Source organism: Diabrotica undecimpunctata, chromosome 3, assembly GCF_040954645.1.
Source record: "Diabrotica undecimpunctata isolate CICGRU chromosome 3, icDiaUnde3, whole genome shotgun sequence".
NCBI lineage: Eukaryota > Metazoa > Arthropoda > Insecta > Coleoptera > Chrysomelidae > Diabrotica > Diabrotica undecimpunctata.
In genome coordinates, this window is record NC_092805.1 from 109,656,845 (window position 1) to 109,681,579 (window position 24,735).

General features: G+C 33.9%; 2 protein-coding genes across 3 annotated transcripts in view; one reads left to right on the top strand and one right to left on the bottom strand.

The window, feature by feature from the left end:
* The window catches only part of LOC140437218 (luc7-like protein 3), a 35,067-nt gene extending 20,150 nt beyond the window's left edge, over positions 1 to 14,917 (top strand). Inside the window, exon 2 of one of the 2 annotated variants that reach the window (XM_072526595.1) lies at positions 14,780 to 14,917. The gene's annotated coding sequence lies outside the window, so the exon portion shown is untranslated. The remainder of the gene's footprint in view (positions 1 to 14,779) is intronic. The other variant, XM_072526594.1, reaches the window with a different exon arrangement.
* Dhc93AB (Dynein heavy chain at 93AB) overlaps positions 1 to 24,735 on the bottom strand; it is a 295,262-nt gene that overhangs the window by 56,240 nt on the left and 214,287 nt on the right. The window contains exons 41-42 of the mRNA XM_072526597.1: positions 24,181 to 24,486; positions 21,932 to 22,102 (exon numbers count right to left, since the gene is read on the bottom strand). Coding sequence (XP_072382698.1) covers positions 21,932 to 22,102; positions 24,181 to 24,486 — 477 coding nt within the window. The remainder of the gene's footprint in view (positions 1 to 21,931; positions 22,103 to 24,180; positions 24,487 to 24,735) is intronic.

Sequence of the window (24,735 nt, forward strand, 5' to 3'; positions counted from 1 at the left end):
TTATTTGCAACAGGAAATACAAGAAAAATGCTTTAAACAATAATACAGCTGTTAACGAGAACCTAACCGTGTTTTTAAGTGACTTACACCACGTTTGTACACCACGCTATCAACATTTTATACCTAAGTTCAGTTTCTTTCTGTTATCTAGTAGGAAGTAGTGGAAGTTAGACGTACACCACTTTTACAGGTAACTGTATGAGGTTAAAGCTATTGCATAGTGATGTAAGTGCAAATTATTCAAAAATATGACTTACGCCACTTTTGCTATCAGAGGCTCAATTGTCAGTTGTAATAGATTCTCCTTTCCATATTTTAGCAGTTCATGTGGTATTCCGTCCTGTCCGGGACTTTTTATATCATTTAACTTCTGGAGGGCTGATTGCTGATTGTATGTTCTGCGGTTCGATTTCGATGTTCCCATTTATTATTATCTCCGGTGTGTTCAGAAACATATAAACATATTTATGCTTTGTTGACTATTCCAAGACCTTCGATGCCGTAAAATGGGATAAAATGTGGCATATACTTAGAGAAATGGTAACGCCAGAACATTAATCTATTTATTACAAGAACAATATGTAAATAATACTGCTAATGTAAGAGTTAATAATGTGATTTTGAAAAACTTCAAATTAAAATCTGGAGTTCGACAGGGATGCATAATATCCCCTATACTATTCAATATACACTTCTCCAAGAAATTAACGCACCACTTCAATAAATCAATTTTATTTGTAAACAGGCAAAGAATAAAAAATAGAAATTCACCAGATTTATTCTACATTTTATTAGTAATTATAACAATTTGTCTAATCATCAGAAAATGTTGAAGTACAGAAGAAAAATAAATAAAAAGGAAAATTCTAAAAAAATAATGATAAGAAAAGTAAACTAAAATATGAAAAAAGTCTTAATAACGAGTATTTCCACCTCTACTACTTATAATAGCCTCACACCGTTGGCCCATACTTAAAATTAATTGCCGTATTTCATTTTGGTCTAGTTCTCTCCAAATCTGGATCAGCCTCTCTCCCACTTCCTGTAAGTTCTATCGGTTTTTGGTTGGATCGGTGTCACTCTTAATCGCCTACCAAGGATATCCCAGAGATTTTCAATCGGATTTAAATCCGGACTATGTGCTGGCCATTCCATAGTGTTAATTTCTACCTCTTCTAGATAATTTCTGACGATCTGTGCAGCGTGAGGTCTGGCATTATCTTGCGTTAGTAAGAAATTTTCACCGGTATAAGGTGCCAATGGTACTACATGTTGCCCCAGGATCTCCAATATGTACATTTCAGCTGTAACAGTTCCATTTTGTATGACCACTAGGTCCGTACGTGCGGTCAAAGAAATACCACCCCACACCATAATGGATCTTCCACCAAAAAATCGGAATTCATCAGTAAATAGCACTTGTTCCCAGTCAGCCTCTAACCAATTAACGTGTTCTGTGGCAAAATGTAGTCTCCCCCTTCGATGCTCTGCAGTTAATAGAGGACCTCGGGCGGTAATCCTAGGTGTTAAGTTGTATTCCCTCAGTCGCTGGCGAACAGTTTCAGTACTAATTTGTATAGCATGCACGTCTCGAAGCTGAATTTGTAGACTTCGATGTGTTACAAAACGTTGTCGAAGAGCAGAAATTCTTAAAAATCGATCTTGAATAGGGGTAGTTACCCGGTTTCGTCCTTGCCCTGGTCTGCTAGTATGATCCCCAGTTTCGAGGAATCTTTCTAACACCCGTGAGACGGATGTGTGGGACACATTAAACCGACGACCAATTCTTCGGTAACTCCAACCTTCTTCCGACACCTACAGTATCACTGCTTGGGCACATTCATCTCGGGTTAAATTACGTGATTGACGCTCTATAATAAACACAATTAACAATAATCAACAATTAAACAGTAGCCGAATTAAATTCGTGAACACTTGGAAATTAGTATATTTATAGAATTAGTACATTTTTTGCTTCTTTTTGTTTTGTTACAAAAAAAACTATAGCGATAAAACAGTCAGTAAATATACAGTGTACGAATAGCATATACAAGGGGCTTGCAAAATATAACATTATTTAAAAATTTTTATTAACGCTAATAAAATATTTTAATATTTCAAAGTGGTGCGTTAATTTCTTGGAGAAGTGTATATAGTGAACATATTATGCATCAAGTTTTTGAGGAATGGCAAGGTGGAGCAACGATAGGAGGAAGAAAAATCAAAAACCTACGTTATGCTGATGACACTGTTATATTGGCGTCATCACCAGAAGAACTGAAACAAATTATGAATAGGCTAGGCACGGTGAGTACGGAATATGGTTTGAAAATAACAGTTTTGCAGAAAACCAAAGTGATGATCATCGATAGAATCAGAAACAACCAGGCAGAGATAAGAATCATGGCAGGTTATGAAGTGGTCAGGCAATTTAATTACTTAGGCTCCGTTATTACTAAAAGTTGAGGATGCGAAGACGAGATCCGTCGACGCATCACAATGGCCAGATCGGCAACAGCCAAACTCACAAAAATTTGGAAGAACACTGACATCACAAAAAACACAAAATTACGCCTTTTTCGAGCATTGATATTTCCTATCGCCACCTACGCTTCAGAAACTTGGACAATAAACAAAAAATCGATTCAAAGCGTTTAATAGCATCGCACAAATAACTCAATTTTAGCAGAACTTAACATAAAAACTAGACTCATCACAACTATAAACCAAAATATACTGAGATATTTTGGACATATAACTCGTTACTCATTCTCCGAAGCAAAACAACGTGCACAGGAGAAAGATAATTGGACAGGAATAGTCAAACAAATTACATGACGCCACTACATCCTTACGAAGGAGAAAAGATTGAGGAGGAGGAGTGTTCAGAAATTCTTCCGTGTCTTCTACACAGTTTATTGAGATAATTAATCCAGTCTTCCTTAGGTATTTGATTCGTGTCAACTAGTTCATTAACTTCTTTTCTTTATGATCTAATTCACCTCTGCATCTGTTTCTATAGACCATAGAAGACATCTTCCATCCTTTTGGAAAAGGTTTCTCAGTATGGTTGGTTTGTCTCATAAAAGTCAACGTTTTGTTTCTTTTTTTCAGTATTTTTTGTTTATTATTATTTTATTTTATTTTTTTTTAATGGACGTAACCATCAGGGATTCTTTAGTGTTCTACTGCTGTTGCTGTGGCATGTTCTAATGCTAAGAGTTTCACATGCCGCATCTTTAATGTTTCTCTCTATTTTTTTTTTTCAACTGAGATCAATTCCGTTTTCCTCCGATATTAGCATTGCTTCAATTTTTTCTTTAAATCCTTTCTCATAAAGATCTTTTATTGTGGTATCCCATAGTTTCTTTAGTGATTCCTCTGTTTAGTTGCTTATACATATCTTCCATCGTAATCGTAAATACCGGTAGAGTATTGCCCTTTCTTTCTTTTTTATACTGTCGACGCCTGTGTAGGACCTCGCTGTACTTTTAGACTTTTAGCATGAGATTAGATATTTCCTACAAACAGTGTATATTTGTTTTTTTTTTTATGAAAATCGTCTGTTGTACACCGGTCGGATCTTTAGTCTACTCTCTAGTATTAAGATGATTCTATTTATTTTAGATTTTTAGATTTCATATGCATTGATGTAATCTTCAAAACATTTTCTCCTCAATAATGTTCCTGATTGTTTGAATAAATATGATCTAGTGTATTGTAATTTTTCGGAAATCCTTCTTATTTTAGTGAAGGGTACATTTCGAATTTATCTGTTAATCTTTTGGTTATTATATTAGTTAAAAGTTTTTATTAATTACTTTGTTTAACGGGAATAAACTATAATTTTTATTAAAAATACTTTATATTTGACTTTTCGATTTCCATCTGTGAAATAGGGACAAAATAGAGATTGCAGCTATATCATTAACTAAAGACTTATTGACGTAACACGCTCACACATACACATCCACACAAACACAAAAAAATGCCCACCTACACATATTAAAGTGTATACAAGGGCCAAATTAAAGGCTATATGGGTGTTGACGAAGATCGTATATCTGTCAGATTTGCCGAAGTCCGGACGACTTGTATAATAGTTAATGGAAGATATACAATAAGCCACTTGTCTACATCGCGACTACTGTATAACAACCGGCTTAGGTCAATAACTTAAAAATCCCTTAGTTCAATAACTTTAAAAAAATTAATACAATACATGTACATCTGTATATACCTGCCAATTCCATAACATGGGAATTCCTTTAGAGCCAACTTTTTTAAAACAGAATTAAAATGTCAATTTTGAAGTTGTTCAGATATATTTCTTAAATTTTTCATAGAGTGTAATTTGCAATAATTATTTTGCTTTTATATTAATTTAGAATATAACGTTATAAAGAAATCTTTCCAATTAAAAGCAGTACGATTATTTCAAATAATCTATCTCTGCATAAAAAAATCTTTCTTTCAGAACTTCAAGTTCGATATTTTAACTTTTTCTCTAAACAAGGATCTTTCTCTAATAACGCTACAACCCAAATCGAGCCTTGGCCTCCTCCAAACTATGCTTTCAACCTTGCCGGTTGAAAACCTTGCCGATTTTCTTGAGGTTGTTACGTCTAGCAAAATTTGCGCGTCCGCTGCCACTTCATCCTCCCACCTTTTCCGTAGCCTTCCTTTTGATCTTATGCCCTGCATTTTACTATCTAAGGCTGTTGTTGGCAATCTTTTGGCCTTCACTGTTCCAGCCCATTGATGTCTCTGTTTAACGAATTCTGAGATCGGTGTCTCTTTGAACAGTTGGTAGAGTTCATGGTTGTACCTGTATATCCATACTCCGTTTTTGTTAATAAGTCCAAATATCTTCCTCAGAACTTTTCTTTCTAATACTTCCAGCATCCATAACATACTATTGTTGGATATTAATGTTGTAGATCCTCATTTTCGATCTCCAGTCTGTTTTTTGGAGTGGAACACATGGGCGAGCGAAAAATAAGCTTTGTTTTCTTTTACTAATCTTCTTCGAATTTCTGGTTCTTTTGTTACATCCGTGCTTAATGCAACTCCCAAATATGTCAAACTTTTTAGTTTCAATATCGTCTTCTAATTCAACTGCGTCTATTTCCCCTAGCTCTTGCTTGTGTTGACTTTTTGTGTTTTGAATATTTATTTCTAGTACGGTCTCTTTTGACCCTGTTTTTAATTGTGAATATATATCTGCTGTCTCCTCCGTTCTGCGAGATATAATGCTGATGTCATCGGCATAGGCGGTAATCTGTATTGATTTGTTTGTTAGGAGGTTAGCTCTTCCTATATTCAACTCATATATTCGAGTAAGGTTTAATAGTGTCGGTTCCAGCCCGTCTCCTTGCGTTAATCCTTTAACTATTAAGAAGTTCTTAGTGAGCTCATTTTGTATTCTGACACTTGCTGTTGACGAGTCCATTGTTGCTTTTACTAGTCGAATATATTTTTGGAGGATGTTAAAGCTATGCAATATTTGATATAATTTTTTCTTCTTGTTTTTATATAGACATGGCTGTCTGTTTTTCAATGTGCTTCTAGTACGTTGTCGTTTTCGTGGTATTCCTACTGATCGTCTTTCTGATTGGGGTACCGTTCCTCGCCGACTTTACTACACTATTTGTTGTTAGTCGGCTTATATGATCATTCCATTCTACTCTTGTATTTCTTACCCAGTCCTTGATGTTCTCCACTCTGCGTCGTACATCTGTACTTATAGCTCTGTCCCATTGTGTCGTACCATAAATTTTTCTGAGTTTTCATCTCTGCCGTTTCTAACATTCTTTTTTTCCTCTGTATCAGGTTGTGTTTCTACCGCATATGTCATTATTGGTCTGATACTGTTTTGTAAATTCTGCTTTTTATTTCTTTCTTGATATTTTTATTTCTCCATATTGTTTCATTTAGGCAACCTGCGGCTCTGTTTGCTCTATTCACTTCTGTTTCGAGCTTTCCGTAGCTAGATAGTGTGATGCCTAGATTTTTAGACTCCATCACTTGTTCTACTATCTGACGGTCCAGTTTACACGTTACAAATTTACATGTTAGTAAATTTTCTGTTATAACCATGCATTCTTTTTTGGGGAAATTAACATGTTAAATTTTCTGACGGTTATATTAAATTGATGCAGCATACGTTGTAAATCATCTTGATTGTGAGAGAGTAGTATTGCGTCGTCTGCATAGCAGATTATTTTAAGTTGTTTTTCTCCCATTTGGTATCCTGTTTTAATTCTTACTTATTTTTATTATATCATCCATGATCATGTTAAACAATAGAGAACTAAGAGAATCTCCCTGTCTTTTGACGACCACAACATACTAATATTCTGTGGTCGTCAATAACGTATTCCCACGATTTGTTTACAATTTGTTTCACTGTGAATAGCTGGTCAGTTGTAGATCTTCCTTGTCGAAAACCGGTTTGATATTCCCCGACAAAATGTTCAGTTAATTGTTGGAGTCCTTTCATCATAGCTGGTCTTATGGCTTTTTTATAGAATTTTCCCTTCAGCTTCATTGGAATTTTTCTATCACACAACACACCACTCGCTTTGTTCCAATTCATCCATTCAACCCTAATTTTACTGCATGCATCTCCATCTATTCCCCCATTACTCTGTAACACCGATGATAGGTACTTAAAACTGTTACTTTTCACAATCATTTCACTATCCAAATATATCATTCTATTTGTACTAATTCCACCTTAAAATGAACATTCCAAATACTCTATTTTTGTCCTACTAAGTTTTAAAACTTTCTTTCTCAAGAGCTTGTCTCAACTGTTTCAGTTTTTGTTCTAAGTCGCTTTCACTATTTCCTACTAACTCTACATCATCATCATACAATAAGCGCCACTAAAGTTTATTCGTTTACCAAATTCCCATCAGTAAACATGAGCACGTGTTGATATTCGCCGTCTCATTCGTCAAGAGGCTATAAAATATAATTTATTACCGTAAGCGAGACAGATTCTCATGTTACAGATCCCAACTTGTGATCATGTTAAATTCTAATTGTATCGTGTTGATTTTTAAGTTAATATATTGTGTTATATTTATGTTATAGTTATTGTTAAGTTATTTACTGGTCGTGTTATTTTTTAGAGTTTAGTTTAATTGTGATATAATGATTAAATTTCAAGAAATTCTTACACTAACAGTTTCAAAAGTACCTAAATATTTTTAAAAATCATATGATACATAGGTCGTACATCAGTACAACCCTGTTTGGCTTACACGTGGTTCTATTGACGATTGGGAATTTGTAGAATGAATAGGGTTTACCTTGGTACAATCACACTTTCACATGAAATCTATCAGTCTCTGCAACACATGTCCTAACACTAGTTGTTATTCCTTCATACATGTCTCTCACAATCTTTACATATTCACCAGGGACTCCTTTCTTATTGAGTGCCCATCACAGAATCTCCCGAGAAACTCTATCATATGCTTTGTCAAGATCAATGAATACCATATGAGCGTTTGTTTCTGTATTCCTGTTAGTGTTGCCCAAATGCAAGAACAAGACGAGACTTAGACAGTCTTGGTCTTGGTCTTGCGCCAATACACCTGGTCTTGGTCTTGGTATTGCACTCCCGGTCTTGGTCTTGGTCTTGCAGCAAGAGTCTTGCAAGTCTTGCAGTTACCCATTCGCCTATTGCTATTTATTAAACGTTACTAGGGGAGTTTGAAGCCACGATCTAAGCGATCCGTGCCTATGCTCTAACTAACCCAGCTATCTACCGTGCCCCACGAAAGTCAATCAAACATGGTTAAAACACAAAAAACCAAATTAATGACATAAACTTGACTGTATTTTAAAGAACATTTTCATTTATGGACCTCCACCATATATGAAATGGAAATCTTAAAAAAGATTGGTACGTGGCAAAAATCCACATACAGGTATCAAGGGCACATATTATTTAGGTGATAAGATAACAAACTATAATCCACTTATTAAAGCAACATAAATGTTATTAACAATCTTAGCTCTACTTTTATATAAAAAACTAACTTGAAAAAATAAAGAATAGGTAAGAAAGCAATGATAATCAAAAGAAGTTATTTTAAATTAAGGAGATATCTACTTAAATACATTAATTTACCAAAATAAAGTAGTAGGAACATTTTTTAGGAACCAGAATTTTGGTTTTTTAGGAATAAATATTTGTAATTCTTTTTTGTGAAAAGATATTAGATGCTTCCTTAAACCTGAAGTGTTTCTGTTTTTCATTTTCATTTTAACCTTTCTATGTAGGCACAATTTAAACAAAGCAATTTGGGATGCATGAAGTCAAATGAAGTTTAGTGATGTCGAAAAAGTAACTATTTTACTACTATAAATCTGTCACTCCAGTGAATAAGTGGTTAAGTCGAATAAGTTGTAAGCTGACTCTAGCCAAAGTTATACGTATGTATATTTTTGGCCATCTTTAAAATTTATGTACTATTTAGATTAACTCGACTTACCTAATAACATATAAAATAATGTCTTAGGAAATAAATGGTTAAATTAACCTGCCCAGTTATGACCAATAATCGTTTTCTGTGCTTAACAGGTTAAGTCGAGTTGACCTTTTTTGGACCAGTGTGCACAACTGGTTAACTATAATATAAGTTATTACATCACGACATTTTCTGGCTAATTTACGATCCAAAGCAGATACCTTTGGATGAGCTACAGCGTAGTTATACACTAGTCGTTAGATAGCGTTGTATGTACATTTATTGAATTATTAATTAACACTATTCGGGGAAGTACACGCGCATATAACGATATTATTATCGAGGATAAATTAAAAATTTACATTCATTTTATTTTTACTCTGTGACTGATAACATTATTTCTTCGTACTATTTCTGCATTCTGTTTAAAATATGCATTCCCGGTCAATATTTTTGAGAGAATTAAAAGAAAAAGCTTTGTCAAAAAAGATTGTGCTGCCTGCTTTTGATTCAAACAAACTAAAGGACAATAATGATAGCGATTTAATGAAAGGTAAGGTACTTACTTAGATTTGTGCAAAACCTTTCTAGAACAGTTCTTTGTTTCAGATGTGGATGTCGCAAATACATCATCAGCTAGTAATATCGTTGCAGTTGGCGTGCTGGAAGATTTCAGTTCAGATGATAGCATTGCTGATCCGATTTATTTACCACAGCCTGGATATTCAAGCTCGTCAGATGAAGGAAACTCCAACATTAAGCGGACGAAAAAAACAAATATGTGCCAAGAAGACAACAAACTAAAGGACAATAATGATAGCGATTTAATGAAAGGTTACTTACTTAGATTTGTGCAAAACCTTTCTAGAACAGTTCTTTGTTTCAGATGTGGATGTCGCAAATACATCATCAGCTAGTAATATCGTTGCAGTTGACGTGCTGGAAGATTTCAGTTCAGATGATAGCATTGCTAATCCGATTTATTTACCACAGCCTGGATATTCAAGCTCGTCAGATGAAGGAAACTCCAACACTAAGCGGACGAAAAAAACAAATATGTGCCAAGAAGACAACAATGGAAGTAATTCATGTAACACTGAAGTTGTTGAGGTAAGAACTAATAATAATAAAAAAGATATTAAAAGAGAGAGATCCAGACGTCAGAGAGCCGAATGCAAAAAATTGAGAAATTTAGGAAAATCATATATAACCGAAAAAGGAAAAATAATTTCTGAATGAACAATGGGTACTTTAAAATCATGTAGAATGAAATGCAATGACAGGATAACAGAAAATGATAAAAAAATTTGCTTCGAAAACTATTGGAATTTAGGAAGTAGAAACAAGAGGGCCAGTTACGTTGGTTCTTTAATAGAAATAAATGATAAAAAGACTAAAAAAAATATTATTAATCCAAAAAAAGACAGGTCATGCAGTTGCTCGTACCATTTAATAATTGATAAACAAAAAGTAAAAGTATGCCGAGATTGTTTCCAAAAAATATTGGGCGAAACAAAAGGTTTTGTCCAATTAGTAATAGAAAAAAAGACCAATTCTGCAAGTGGTATAATACAAAAAGACCAACGAGGGTTAGCCTCGCCTCAAAGTAAATGGAGCTTAAAAGATTTGCAGGATGTCAAGTCCCATATTTTGTCATTCTCCAATTACGAGAGCCACTATTGTCGAAATCGAACTAATAAGAAATTTTTACCATCCAATTTGACTATTTCAAAAATGTTTGATTTGTATAAGGAAGGACGAGCATCTTCTGTTTGCCTAACTATTTACACTAAAATCTTTCGTGATTTAGGTTTAGCTTTTAAAAAACCAAAGCAAGATACATGTCACAAATGTGACAATTTTAATGTACAAATTAAATTATCCTCAGGAGAATATAAAACCCAATTAATAGCCGAAAGAGACGAACATCATAACATGGCTCAATTTGCTTATGAGCAGAAAAGTCGAGACAAGGCAATTGCTAAAGAAAATGAATCGAAAGGAGTTTATGCATTTGACTTGCAACAGTGCCTGCCTACCCCTTACCTTACAACCTCAGTTTCTTTCTACAAGAGGCAGCTGTGGAGCTTTAACCTCACGGTGCATGACATGGTAACAGACAAAGCAACTTGCTACTTGTGGGATGAAACCATATCTGGCAGGGGAGCTAATGAAATCGCCTCATACCTTAATCATTTTTTAACACACTTGTCTTCTGAAAAAACAGAAGTAACATTTTATTCCGATACGTGTGGCGGTCAAAATAAAAATAACGTCGTTGCATTAATGTTTCTTAATTTTGTGAATCAAAAGGCAAACCTGAAGATCAACCACAAATTTTTGGTTAGTGGTCATACCCATATGGAGTGTGATACTGACCACTCCGTTATTGAAAGGGCCAAGAAAAAAACTAATTTAAAAATAAATCATCTTAACGACTGGGCACAGTTAATCAGAATTGCTAAACAAAAAAATCCTTTTGAAATTGTTATGATGTTGAAAAAGAATTTCTTAGATTTTAATTCGCTTGTGAAGAAACATGGCCCTTACATTATTAAAAAAATTGATAATGATGGCGAACGGTTTCTGTGGAAACCTGTCCAATGGCTTCAATATGCTCAAAGCGGCGGCCAAATTTCATTTAAGTGCTCATGAAAAGAAGAAGATCATTTCAAAACAATAAATTTTGCTCGTAGAGGACGTCCAACTATATTATTTAGTTTACCCAATATTAACAACGAATCAGTACCGATAGCAGAAGAAAAGAAAAAAGACTTATTGTCTTTATTGCCTTTAATAGATCCTTCATTCCATTTATTTTATCAAAACCTGAAAACGAAAAACGATGTCGCCAATGATCCTGACCTGGAAGAATTGGATCCTGACGAAGATACACCAAATAATTCATTATAAATGTTTTTTAAACTGTTAAACTGTTTTTGTTAAATTTAAAATAAAGAGATATCCTTTTTTTATGTTTTAAGTCATTAAACCAAGAAATAAAATACACAGATTGGCTTATTTTTATTAATATATTGATGTGAATAACTGGGTAAGTCGACGGTGAATAAATGGTTAAGTCTCATATCTCAGTATCCTAATCACTTAGTAGTTACAGAATGAGACCAATAATACATTTGTATTCTATCTAATTTTTTTGTAAATGTTTTAGCATTCTATCGTATAAAATCGATTTATAACATGTTGTCAAAACTTGTAACTCATCTCCTGAAAACTATGCAAAATTGACTTAACCACTTATTCACTGGAGTGACAGAAATAATGTCCGTTACTATTCAATACCCTAAGTATCTAATAACAAACCGAGAATTATATATCGTTACTTCGTTATTCTAAATATTTCGGTATTGTGTTTACACGGTAAGCGACATTACTTATCTGTTATTAATAAACTTTTAGTCGCGCTCTTTCAGCAAATTTGGTTTAACCGAATGATCTCATCGCACACTCAGCAGAAACAATGTTTAGTCTGAGGCCGATAAGATTTGTTTATTTAGATTCCTCCTAACTAAATTATAATGGGAAAAAAATTGAATTATTAAGTGGGTGTCCGTAATAATAAGTTATATTTTTTATTAGCTAGGGTGACAAATTTTTAGAAATATTTCGAAACGATATTACTGTCGGCGTAGCAATGCAAGATTATTTTATGATTAGAGGGCGGCTATTCTCAAAATCTGGATAATTAATTTCAGAGCGAAGAAGTCGTATGCTGGAAAAGAATGTACAAAATATTTTATTTTTAAATTGTAATTATGACCTTTGAACACGTGTCAAATGTGTTGTTTTTAATGAATATTTTGATTAATGATTTTGATGTATGTTTATGGTATTGTTCGTAATGCGCGTCAATGTCTAGTTTTTCAAATTTTTATTACATATTTTTTTACGTCTCATAGAGTCTTTATGCATATACCCGAACTACAATACTCGCTAAAACGACACTCCGTCCTAACTGCAAGACGCAAGAGTCTCGCAGGCCTAGTCTCGTTCTTGCGTAAATCTTGCAGCACGGTCAGTCTTGGTCTTGCTAAAATTAGGCGGTCTTGGTCTTGGTCTTGGCCTTGCGAAAACGCAAGAACAAGACCAAGACCGATTTTGGGCAACACTAATTCCTGTATTTTTCCATCAACTGCCTTATAATGAAAATTGCGTCTGTTGTTGATCTGCCTTGCATAAAACAAAACTGATTATCGGATATTTCGATTTCTTCACGTATCCGTCTATCAATTACTCTCTCCCATATTTTCATAGTGTGACTAAGTAGTTTTATGACCCTGTAGTTTGTACATTGTAGTACATCTCCCTTTATTTTGTAGACATGTACTAATACATTGCTTTCCCGTTCGTCTGGCATTTGTTAAACTTCCATAATTCTATTAAATATTGTCCCTGTCTTTCCTAATGCTTTCCATACTTTCCCAGGAATATTATTTGGACCAACTGCTTTTTTCTTTCTTTATTTTTTGAATTCTTCATTTCTTCTTCTTCTTCATTTAAAACTTCGTGAATTAGTATTTTAGAATTTTCATCCCGGATACATCTAATCTGATTAAAAATCGTTTGCTTTCTTTGGCTATTTTATAAATATTGGCTTCTCCTTTCTTGGTATGAAGTTGATCGTATAGATTATTATACGCTTCTGCTTTAGCTTTTGCTACTGCCACTTTTGCTTTCTTTTTGGCGACCGTATTGTTTTGAAGATCTGTGTCCGACCTATTTTCTTGCCACTGTTTATATAATCTTCTCTCTTATTTTTTCTTGAACTTCCTTAGAGCACCACCAGGTCTCAATGTTCTCAAACTTCTTTTCTGACCTTTTTCCAAGTATTTCAATAGCAGGATCTCTAACGATACTGGCCATATTCTTCCAAATTGTATTAGGACTTACTTTAAAGTTTTAACACATATTTTCTACTATTTTTGCCCTTAATAGACCTTCTTTCTCATCTTTTAACATCCACCACTTGATTTTTTGTGGCCCTCTCCGATATTTTGGTTTAGTTTCGCTTTTTTACTTCGATGTCTAGTACAAGCAACTTATGTTGTTGGCTTACTATCTCACTATTACCTTGCAGTCCTTACATTCATATATATCTTCTTTTCTTGTCATGAAAAACTCTATTTGGGATTGATTTTGACCACTTTTGTATGTAATAAGTTGAGTTTCTCTCTTTTGAAAGAATGTGTTAACAATGGCCATTGACCAATGGCCTAATGCCGTTGCTAATTAAAGCATGTCATCTCCAGCTTCATTTCTAGTCCAACTCCTAGTCCTCCTTGTATTGATTCATATCTTGCCTTGTATTAGCCCACATGTGAATTAAAATCACCTCCTATTAGAACTTTCTCCTCTGATGGAATATCACTCAATATATCTCCTAATTGACCATAGAAAGTTTTTCTTTCATTCTCACCCAGTCCTGTTTGAGGAGCATACACACACAACATTCAATACTTCTTTTTTAAGTACAAATTTCGCTGACATTATTCTATTACTCGTTATTACAACTTCTACTAAGTACGTTAGCTTTCATTTCACTATCAACAATTATACCAACTCCATTTCTAGTGTTACTTTTTCCTACATACCACAACTTGTAGCCTTCACCTAGTTCTTTCGCCCTTTGTCCTTTTTTACCTAGTCTTTTGAATACAAGCAATTTATACTCTCCTTCTTTTAAGCGCATCTGCTAACTCCGCATGCTTACCTGTAAGACTTCCATGATTCCAAGACCCTATCCTAAATTTTCTAACCTGTAATGGTGTTCCCCCTGTTCTTCACCCAGAAATCGGAACGGAGGTCCATTTTGCTTCCGGAATATTTTACCTCAGGAGATGCCATCATTTCAGTATAATATTTATTACATTGGAGAAGGTCTTTTCATTATTATGGCCTGAAAATATTTTCAGACGTTTGATGCCTGAATGCCTTTTCTATCAGGATCATATCCTGCACGATTTAGCCAACACACCACCAATGCAACCAAAGTATTACCCCATACCTGCAGTATTTCCCCATACCCGCTTGCATTTTTCTGCATAGGCCAGGATTCCTACTGTAACGACCGCCCTATAAGCCAATGTATTGTTGCCCGTATCCCGCCGCTAGGAGGCCCTTACTTTATTCGGGATACAATTTAAAAGATTGATCATATTGATCTTCATATAAAGTGGCTCCTGTTTAACCATCGTTAAAGCTTATCTTCTTTTAGTTTATATTTTTTGTGTTAACGATTATATTTAGTTAAAGGTTTTTTTTTATTATTTTAGGCAATTGTTTCAAGAACACTCGAATAAACGCCATCATAAAAAGGAATATTTGGAAAATGTATGGTCTATTATTTCAAAGCTCAAGAGTTCTAAATAGGCAAAAAAAATTTCATAAAACAATTGTTTAATAATTAGGATATAAAATTATTGTGTAATTTATTATACTTTAAAATTTATTTCTAATCTATCTATTAGTAGTTGTACTCAATAGATATAAATAAATATAATATAATATATAGTTTAATTAATTGCTTTCCTTAGGTATTAAATACGGTTCCTTTTCTAAAATAAATAAGCTACTACGAATCTAGGCCGATAACTAAAAACAAAGACTAGGTATATGTAAATTTGTTTTAACTGATAGTACATGTGTAAATTTGGTTCTGTTGGACCCTTATATATATAAACCAATTAAAATAAACAATATTATTCTTATATTAGGCAGTAGGCCTGATATTATCCTATCTAAAAGCTTATATTTGTGAAGTTTGTGGTTACTAAACGATTTAATTAATTTTTACACATTTTATTAATATAAATTACATCTTACGTTAGGTTCAATATGTGTGAGCGCTTAAATACACTTCCACTCGATTTAAGAGGTCTATTGTGGCTCATTACTAGGTTAAAATTGTCTCTTCAGCTCAGTCGTTTTAAAAAACTTTAATATGGCCTTCTGTGCACCTGCACAGAACGTGTTCCGCCGTCTTGTCATCAGTCTGATGGAATCTGCCATTTGCAGTTTCTGTCAGTCCGATTTTCTATATGTGTCCATTGAAGCAACATCGTTCTGTAGGAGACCTACGATGATTCTCAGATCATCGCACCAGTAGTTAGGTTTCATTCGTTCCACTCAGTCCAATATTGTCCTTTTGGCTGTGCTTCTTGCTATGCCAACGACAGGTTCTGGGCATATGAATGTTTCTTTTAACACTTCCCTGCCAAGTAAGTCCGCTCTAATTATATTTAAGTTGCGTTGCATCTTGTGTCATTTCCAACTCTGGGTGATTTTTAATTATCTCCAGATTTAATCCCGGTATCCTTTTGCCCTGCTTCTTAGCGTCTTATCCGCCTTCTGTTGCTCCTACAATCGCCTCCATCCATATACTTAATGAAGGGAGGTCAAGCGTGGCAACTATGGAGGCAGTTGAAGCTTATTCATCTTCTCTTTGTTGGCATTTAGACAACCATATTAGTGCGCCATACAAAATCATAGTTCTGACTGCTGTCATAATGTAGCCAGTACATACGTTTGGGATTCATATCCATGTGTTCTCACATATACTTAGACACGCCAAAAATGAAAGCTTTGCTTTGTTGGTTATTCTTACCAAATGGGCGTTCCATGCAGGACGCTTATCTAGTATTACTCCTAGATATTTGACCTCATTCGTATCTTTGTCCATACAGAGCGGACATCCACATGTTATCTAGGTTCTGTCTCCTTGTGAAACTGACTACTACTGTTTTACGAGGATTGACAGAGTTTTTCCCTGTCGTACCACCTAGTAAGGATATTTAATGTTCTTTGGAGTGTACTGGATAGACAATTTTCATGTTTTCCTCTTATCATAATTACTAGATCAGCCGCATAGGCCTGCACTTCTACCACCCGAGCGTCAAGGAGCGAGGTCAAGTCATCCAACATGAGTGACCACAGGAGGGGAGATAGCATTCGTGGATACTTCTTAGCTGTTTTGACCAAAATCGTCTCCTTGCAGGTCGGTTAGAATCAGACTATTTTCCAGCGTTGCCTCGATCCAGTTGCATAAGATAGCGGAAACCCCTTTTGATGTAACTGCATCATAAAGAGAATTTGGTAGTGCATGATTAAATGCGCCTTTTATATCTAGAAGGGCGAATGCAATATCTCTATTATTAATGGAGTGACTGATTTACTAAACTAAGTCGTCCAGTGCTGTTTCTGTTGATTTTCCTTCTTGATGTACATGCTGGTTGCCATTGAGAGAATGATCCCTCAATGGACCCTCCTTAACATGTACATCCAGTTTTTTTCTATTGCCTTCAACAGAAATTATGTAAGACTGATCAGGCTGTAGAATTTAGGTAGGGCGTTGTCTTGTTGTCCTATTTTGTGTACGAATATGTACTCTGCACTTACATTTGTTAAGTCTTTGGTATATAATCTAGTTCTATGATAGTCCTAAAGGTTTTTATTAGAGGAATTAGGTTAGTAGGAAATATTCCATCCTGCCCTGGAGATTTAAATGGAGCAAAGTGATATATTTATAAATTATTTATTAAAATTAAGTCATTACGTTTAAAGAAAGCTTAATTTTTAAGGTCATCATAAAAAAATTTACATTTACTTATATTCAAGTGGGTTATTACTTGTTTTCTATATGGTTCAAGCAATTAACGTTTGGGACGGTTTGTTACTTTAAGGTTATATATTTTAGAAATGAAAATCCACCTAATGCAAACCAGATTTGTTAGGCCGTCATACTGGCTAAAATATGCTGTGCTTTTTCTTATTATAGGTGACAAAATCTGCATAGGTCATCATCTGCCAATCCCATCAGCTTTAACTGCCTAGTCAGCTTACAGTGCCCTGTTAACAGACCTACTATGGTTTTGACTGTTTTCCTGTCTTTGATTATTAGGTTTGCCGTAAATTTTGGCGAATGTTCTGTAATGAACTGTTTCGCCTGTCTTGTTCCTGGTAAATTTATTCACCATTATAGAAATTTGTGAGCTACCCACTTTCTTGTAACACAGTTCGGTGTTTGGTTCTGATTCCTTGGACTTTTCTTTTTCTTCTGTGGGTCCAACACGCTCTTGGGTAGTAGTCCCTACGAATGGACTGGTTTCACTTGAAGAATGTTGTTCCCCTTCCTAGAGAAAAAGAAAATATGTAGGGAAGTCTCCACTGCCTCACTGGAGCGAGTTGCTACCAGCTTTTTCTCCAGTGTTTTTGTCTTCCCTTCCTTAGATTTTCATTACAATCAATTGTGGCTTAGTTCCATATAAACATATTATTTAACTTAGATATGCCACGATAAATTAGAATCATTAGAACTAGTTTTAGAACCTTTTTATATTATACTTAAAGAAAATTATTGGAAACAAAACTCTTTTGGTTTTAACAAAGATAAATTCGGCTTTACTTTTAAAATTATAATACTTGTTTATCTATTTGCTGTAATTTTTTCATAAGCCGCATACGGTGATTTGAATTACAAAGAATTTTATAAAAAATTAGGAAGTAGTGTGGGTAATCCAACAAAGGATCCTTTTCAAACAACTGATCCTTCAAATAAAAGTCAATTCAAAAAATCAGTAACTTTTTATAAAAGTCTTACTAGTTTCAAAAGATTAGTATTTCTTATTTTATGCTTTTTTGCGAAAAAAAAAAAAAATATAAAAATATGTATTTTTGATTTAATAAGAGTTTGCTTATGCTTTTTTCTTAAAAAATCTCGTAAATTGGCTTTTACATCAAAATATAACGTTACAAAACTGGCTTATTAAAAAAATAAATAATTTATATCAAGCCTATTGGCACAAATTCAAATTTTCTAAATTTTTGTTTTGAATCTTTCCAAATCGTACCAAAATTGCTTGAATAGTGTTACTTGGTGGGGAATTATGTAAATCATGGTAAGAAAACATCTGGCTCGTCTATTTTAAAAATTCTCTGAAGAGTTAAGGTGCTAACAGGAGATCTCAAATATTTCACCGGTTTGGCATCGCTGTAGTTTTTAAAAGTTTTACCACCGTTTTATTACGCATACGTCGTATTAGAAGCCTAGTTAAATCTATCAGTCAGGTAGGCTTTAAAAGTTTCTCTGTTCTGGTACACAGTTGATGTTTACCAGAAACTGCGTGTACCAAATTTGGTCACATGAAGTGGTAATGTTTCAAGCTGTGTGTACGTTTGGTGAACACAGCTACGGTTTGGTGTGTACAGTTTGATACTTATTCAACAGATGGCCGTCCTATGACCGATTTTTTTAAATTCTGGCGGAGCAGTTTGAGACTCCTTCAGCAGATGGCATATTACTGACTTGCAGGCGTGATTCACTGTATTAGTTTGTACAACATTACTCTTGTGTGTTTACGTTTCTAAAATTAGTAAAATGGCAAATAAAAAATTAAGTGATGCGGAACTACTTGAAATAGCGGAGAATTTGAGTGAAATGGAGTATGACTTTATTAGTGAAGATGATGATGATTTGATAGATGATCCAAATTATCAAGATTCGTATTCTTCTTCCTATCAATTCAGAAATTAACAGTGATGGACAAGAGTTAGAATTCGAATCTTATCTAGAATCTCTCAAAAATGATTCGGAAGCTGATAATTTTTAAATAATACTAATAATAATCCTAATGTCATTTGGAATAATTGTGCAGGTAATATATAAATTAGTATTCACTTTTATAGTTTTGAGTTTTGTTTACAATTTTGTAGAGGGAAGGAGATCATCCGATTTATTTTTATAAATTATTTATTGACAACGAAATCTTATCACTTATTGCCGAGGAATGGTTATACATACAATTTTAAAATTTATTAAGGAAAAGAGCAAACATCGAATGAAAAGCCAATTGGTACAAAAGTGGTGCTACAGTTTATGGAACCATTTTTATATTCAGGTCGCGTTCTGTGCACAGATTATTACACTAGCGTGAATTTAGCACACGAATTTTTGAACAAAGATACACAATTAATAGGCACACTGAGAAAAAACAGGAAGCATAATCCGAAAGTAGTGAGGCTAAATTGAAAAGGGGTGCATTAGTCATGAGACAGAGCAATAGTAAAGTCATAATTGGAAAATAAAAAGACAAAAGAGATGCCATGTTTCTCACTACGGAGTCTGTGCCTGACATAGTGGATGTGCCAACAAAAAGTAGTGTGGCGAGAAAGCCTTTCACCATCGTGCGGTATAATAATGTGAAATCATTTATAGACGTCTCTGATCAAAAAGCATCATATTCATCAGCAGTGTGTAGGGGTATTAAATGGCATAAGAAAGTCTCAATAGAACTTTTGATTAATACGTCTGTTATAAATACACATACTGCATACGAGGCTATCATAAACAAAAAATAAGTGTCACTAAATTTAGAGAAGACATCGCCTTAGAAATTTGTTGTAGCCAAAATCTTCAGATTGAAAATTTGGATGATCGTCGTGTTAACCAAGAAAGAAATCACAAACTTTCCGAAGTGGAACAGAGAGGTCGTTGTACAATATGTTGTAAAATTAATAGTGATAGAAATGGACGTAATTTTGCTATAAAAGAAACAAAACGTGTTAAAACATCGTGTCTAGCATGCTGTGAGAAGTTCTTATGTACCAACTGCTCTTTTGACACTTATCACTGTCAAGCAAAAAAATGAATATTGTGTCCAAAAATGGTACACAAAGTTTCTAAGGAGATAATTAGGCGTTTATTTCTGTCACACACTCAGTATACCACTTTTGACACGGCCTTTACACATCATTTTTTTTAATACCTAAATGTTTGGTTTCATTTTCTGACAAAAAACTTCAAATTTATAGCCAGTTGCCAAAGTGTTAAACTGTATTATATTGTTGTGTAATATACCCCTCACTGTGACACTGTGCTTCAGCAAAATCCAGAAATCTGTCTGCAGCGCTGAAATATTCCACGAACCATTTCTATTTTCTAAGCTAAGCTGCTTTCCAGAGCATTTCGTTCTTCTTATATAAGTCAGAGAGTCGTGACCAGAATAGCGGAGTATGGAAAAGAGTATGGTCTAACAATGAATGTCAAGAAGACGAAATTTATAAGAATATCGAAAACTCAGAGAAATAACGAGAATCTTTTAATAAACGGAACCAACGTCGAACAAGTGGACAAATATGCATATCTGGGAACAATGATTAACTACACAAATGATTACATTCAGGAGATCAAAATCAGAATAGAAAAGGCTAGAGCAAATTTCAACAAAATGAGAAGAGTGCTATGTGCAAGGAATTTAAAATTGGAACTAAGAGTTAGGTTGGCGAGGTGCTATGTTTTTTCGACTTTATTTTATGGAATGGAATCTTGGACCTTGAATGCGACATCAATGAAAAAACTATAATCATTCAAGCTGTGGGTGTATAGAAGAATTCTGAAAATATCGTGGACAGAACAAGTCACAAACAAAGAGGTTCTGAAAAGGATGAATAAAGAAATAGAAATTTTAAATACTCGTATAATTAAAACAAGAAAATTGGAAGGCGGCCTAGGGAGGCGTAGAATGTTATGGCTGCGCAACCTGAGAGAGTGGTACGGATGTACATCAAATAAACTTTTCAGAGCAGCCGTCTCAAAAGTCCGAATAGCTATGATGATTGCCGACCTCCGCCGCAGAGATGGCACTTGAAGAAGATATAAGCCAGCCTAGACGGCCTTTGATTATTAGTATTAGCGATTCTACGTATTAGTGTGAGTTGTTTTTCGAGCGATAATTATTAATGTAATTAGTAATTGCAAGTGAGTTTTTGAGCCCAATAAAGTTAGTTATACCAAGTTGAGCTTCACTTAATCTCTAAATCCACAGAACAAAGTAACGGTATATTAAGTTCTACATGTGCACTAGCGCTAAGCAAAGTTCACTCTTTTTAAGGGACCAGAGCCATCTTGTGGTGTACCAAAAACCCGCGTAATAAATAATGTCCAAAAATAAGAAGAAAAAAGTGTTGCTTACTGGAAAAACAACAAGACAAACAGAGGAACATGCAGATTTTACGAAAATACAGAAGAAACCACCGAACATATTTAGAACCTGACGTAATCTTGAAATATCTAGTAACGTAAGAACTTTTTGTTGTTTGTGTCAAAATTGTTTGCAAATAATGCTGAAGACTGAACAGATACTTTTGTTATTACATTGAATATATTAAATCTTTAAATTTTATTCTTTTTGTCATTTATTCCGACATTTGCCGGATACCCTTTGAATTTTTATTGCACTCTATTGACCTGCTGAAAACAAATGCATTGTTTTTTACTGCCGCATGCAAATCATTGATTAGATACTCCACCACATTCGGAAATAATAAAATTCGTTAAACGTTATTTAAAATATGACTATGTTATGGAGATTAACAAATATTTCAAATAAATTGCAATTATTATTATTAATATTAGTAATATTTGTACTGACCTGAAAAGTCATTTGGGAAGCAAAAATTAGTTTATCACATTCAAATAGTCCTCTCGTAGTATATTGAAAGACGGAAAAAGTAATGCAAGATATCAAATTGTTTACTCTTGTCGTGACATCTTCGGCTTGATCTGCTCTCGAGATTGCTTTTTGAAATACTACACTGAAGGCCTACAAAAGATCTAGATAAGTAACAAAAAATACATTATATACGAGTACATTTATAGGAAAGGATTAAGGAAAAGTTAACAGTTTGAATATCAGTTCAAATTCTCAGTTTGATTCCCAGAGAGGAAAATGGATTCCTGGATGGTTTTAAAAATAGCTTGTCATCGTTACATCCTTATGCTGCGACCTTTTTCGGGTAATAATAGGTTCTTAAAACGTAGCTTTAACCCTGTTATCTTCATTGTTTATGGTAAAATTCATAATATGTTACAATATATTGCTTCTCGAGCTTGGATAATATTTTGGAAGAATATAAACCACCCTGAGTGACTTATTTTGACTGAAATATGTAAAGTACCAAATAAAATGGTCATCCGTGCAGTCTTTACAAGATAGATAACTATTTTAGTCTGTACAAAAAATGTAACCACTAAAATCATTAAGCATTATGATTTTTATAGGTAAATCTATTCAAATTATGTGAATGAAAACCATTTCTCCATTAATAAATAAAATAACACGGATATTAGAGATAGTGCAAACACTCCTGATCATGGAGCTGCGCGAAGGTGGAGTCAAAATTCAAGTAAAGGCAGAAAAGTTTTATTGTAAACCAAATTTCGTCTACTGCGCCGTGGTCAGGACTGTTTGCACTATCTCTACCATGTTATACTGAACATACATACACCCTGAATACTCTTAATGCAAGTTTACAGCTTTAGACGTTTACTAAGGAAAAAATTAGTTGGTTGATGCTATCATCGTCTTCTCTACATCTCATCAACTACATATTTGACTTCGACTATTTGGTGGTATTTATTGAATAGATCGAAATGATATCGACGATATTATCATTCATTATCATTTATTGGAATTAATATTTTTCTGAGTATTTTTCTGTTGAATATTGTTAGTACAAAGTATGCTGCATCAATTTAATATTACCACCAGAAAGTTTAACATGTTAGTTTCCCCAAAAAAGACAAAATGCATGGTTATAACAGCAAATTTACTAAGATGTAAATTGGAACTGGAAGGTCAGATAATAGAACAAGTGATGGAGTTTAAATATCTAGGCATCACATTATCTAGCTATGGAAAGCTCAAAACATAAGTGGAAGATCAAGTGAATAGAGCAAACAGAGCCGCAGTTTGTCTAAATGAAACAATATGGAGAAATAAAAATATCAGGAAAGAAATGAAAGATAGAATTTACAAAACAGTAATCAGACGAATAATGACATCAGCACCAGAAACACGACCTAACACAGAGAAGACAAAAAGGTTGTTAAAAACAGCAGAGATGAAAACACTTGGAAAATTGATGGTAAAATACTATGGGACATAGCTAAAAGTATCAACATAAGACGTAGATGAAGGGTGGAGAACATCAAGGACTGTTTACGAAATAGAAGAGTAGAATGGAACGATCATATAAACCGAGTGACAACAAATAGTGTAGTAAAGACAGCACGAGACGATTCCCCAATAGGAAGACGATCAGTCTGAAGACCACGAAAACGATGCAACGACAACTTACTGGAGGCACATTTAAAAACAGACATAGTCATGTCTACATAAAAAGAAAAAGAAGTATGCTTTTTTGCAGAAAAGTTATTTCTTGTAAACTAAAAATCGGAAGGAAATTTTAAGATTTCTTGATATTTAAGTAATTCTGGCCACTTTTTTCATATAGATATTAAATCCGTTTTCATAATTGCTCCAGCTCTCGTAGTTTATAACTAAATATTTATTTTTGTAGTTTGCTGGAAACCAAAAATAAAAATTTTGGTTTTATAGTTTTTTCACTACGTAACTTTTAATGATGAATCTTAATCTATTATCAGTTGCAGTTTTCTGGCTGCACTAATCATTGAACAAACAGACGGACCTCACAAAACTAAAGGATTGACTTTTTTAATTCTCATTTGAATCCAATTATCTCGATATCGGAAATAAGTTTTTTTGGGGTCAATAAAAACACAATTTTGTAACACTGTTCTTATGTATGTAAAAACTTTGTAATTAGCACAGAATGGTTCGGGATATGAGTATGCACTATTTTAACGTATAATACTCACCTTTAACGAGAATTGGTAAATTGGGTTTATAGTATTCAATTCGTTAAGTATAAAGTATAGCAAGCTAGCTCTAGCAGCAGCTGGTCTGTAATGTTCTCGAGCTTGATCTATCTGCACAGATGTAATTTTCGCTTCTGCTACTTTTTGTTCTATTTCAGCAGCTGTACGTTTTGTAGTTTCTAAATTTTCAACCAAAGTGGTGTCACCTAAGATGTTACTCCCAGCAGATGATAATCTCGAAAGTAGATCATCTTCTAATGACTTCAGAATGATTTTAAAATCGTTTTGTTGTTTAGTAAGATCAGCCTACAATAATATAAACCTTTTTTATTAATATGCTTAAAAGTAAGTCTTTGAAATAAAATTAATGCAATAGTAAAAAATATAATTTTAAGTATATTAAAACATATTTCAATATATGTATCTACAGTCTATCAGATAATGCATATTACTAAATATACAAGTTTTCATTCAAGAGTTTTAAAGTTTCTGTGTATATTTTTAATTGTTTAATTGCCTTTTTAACTATTTTTATGTAATGCAGAATATGTTCAA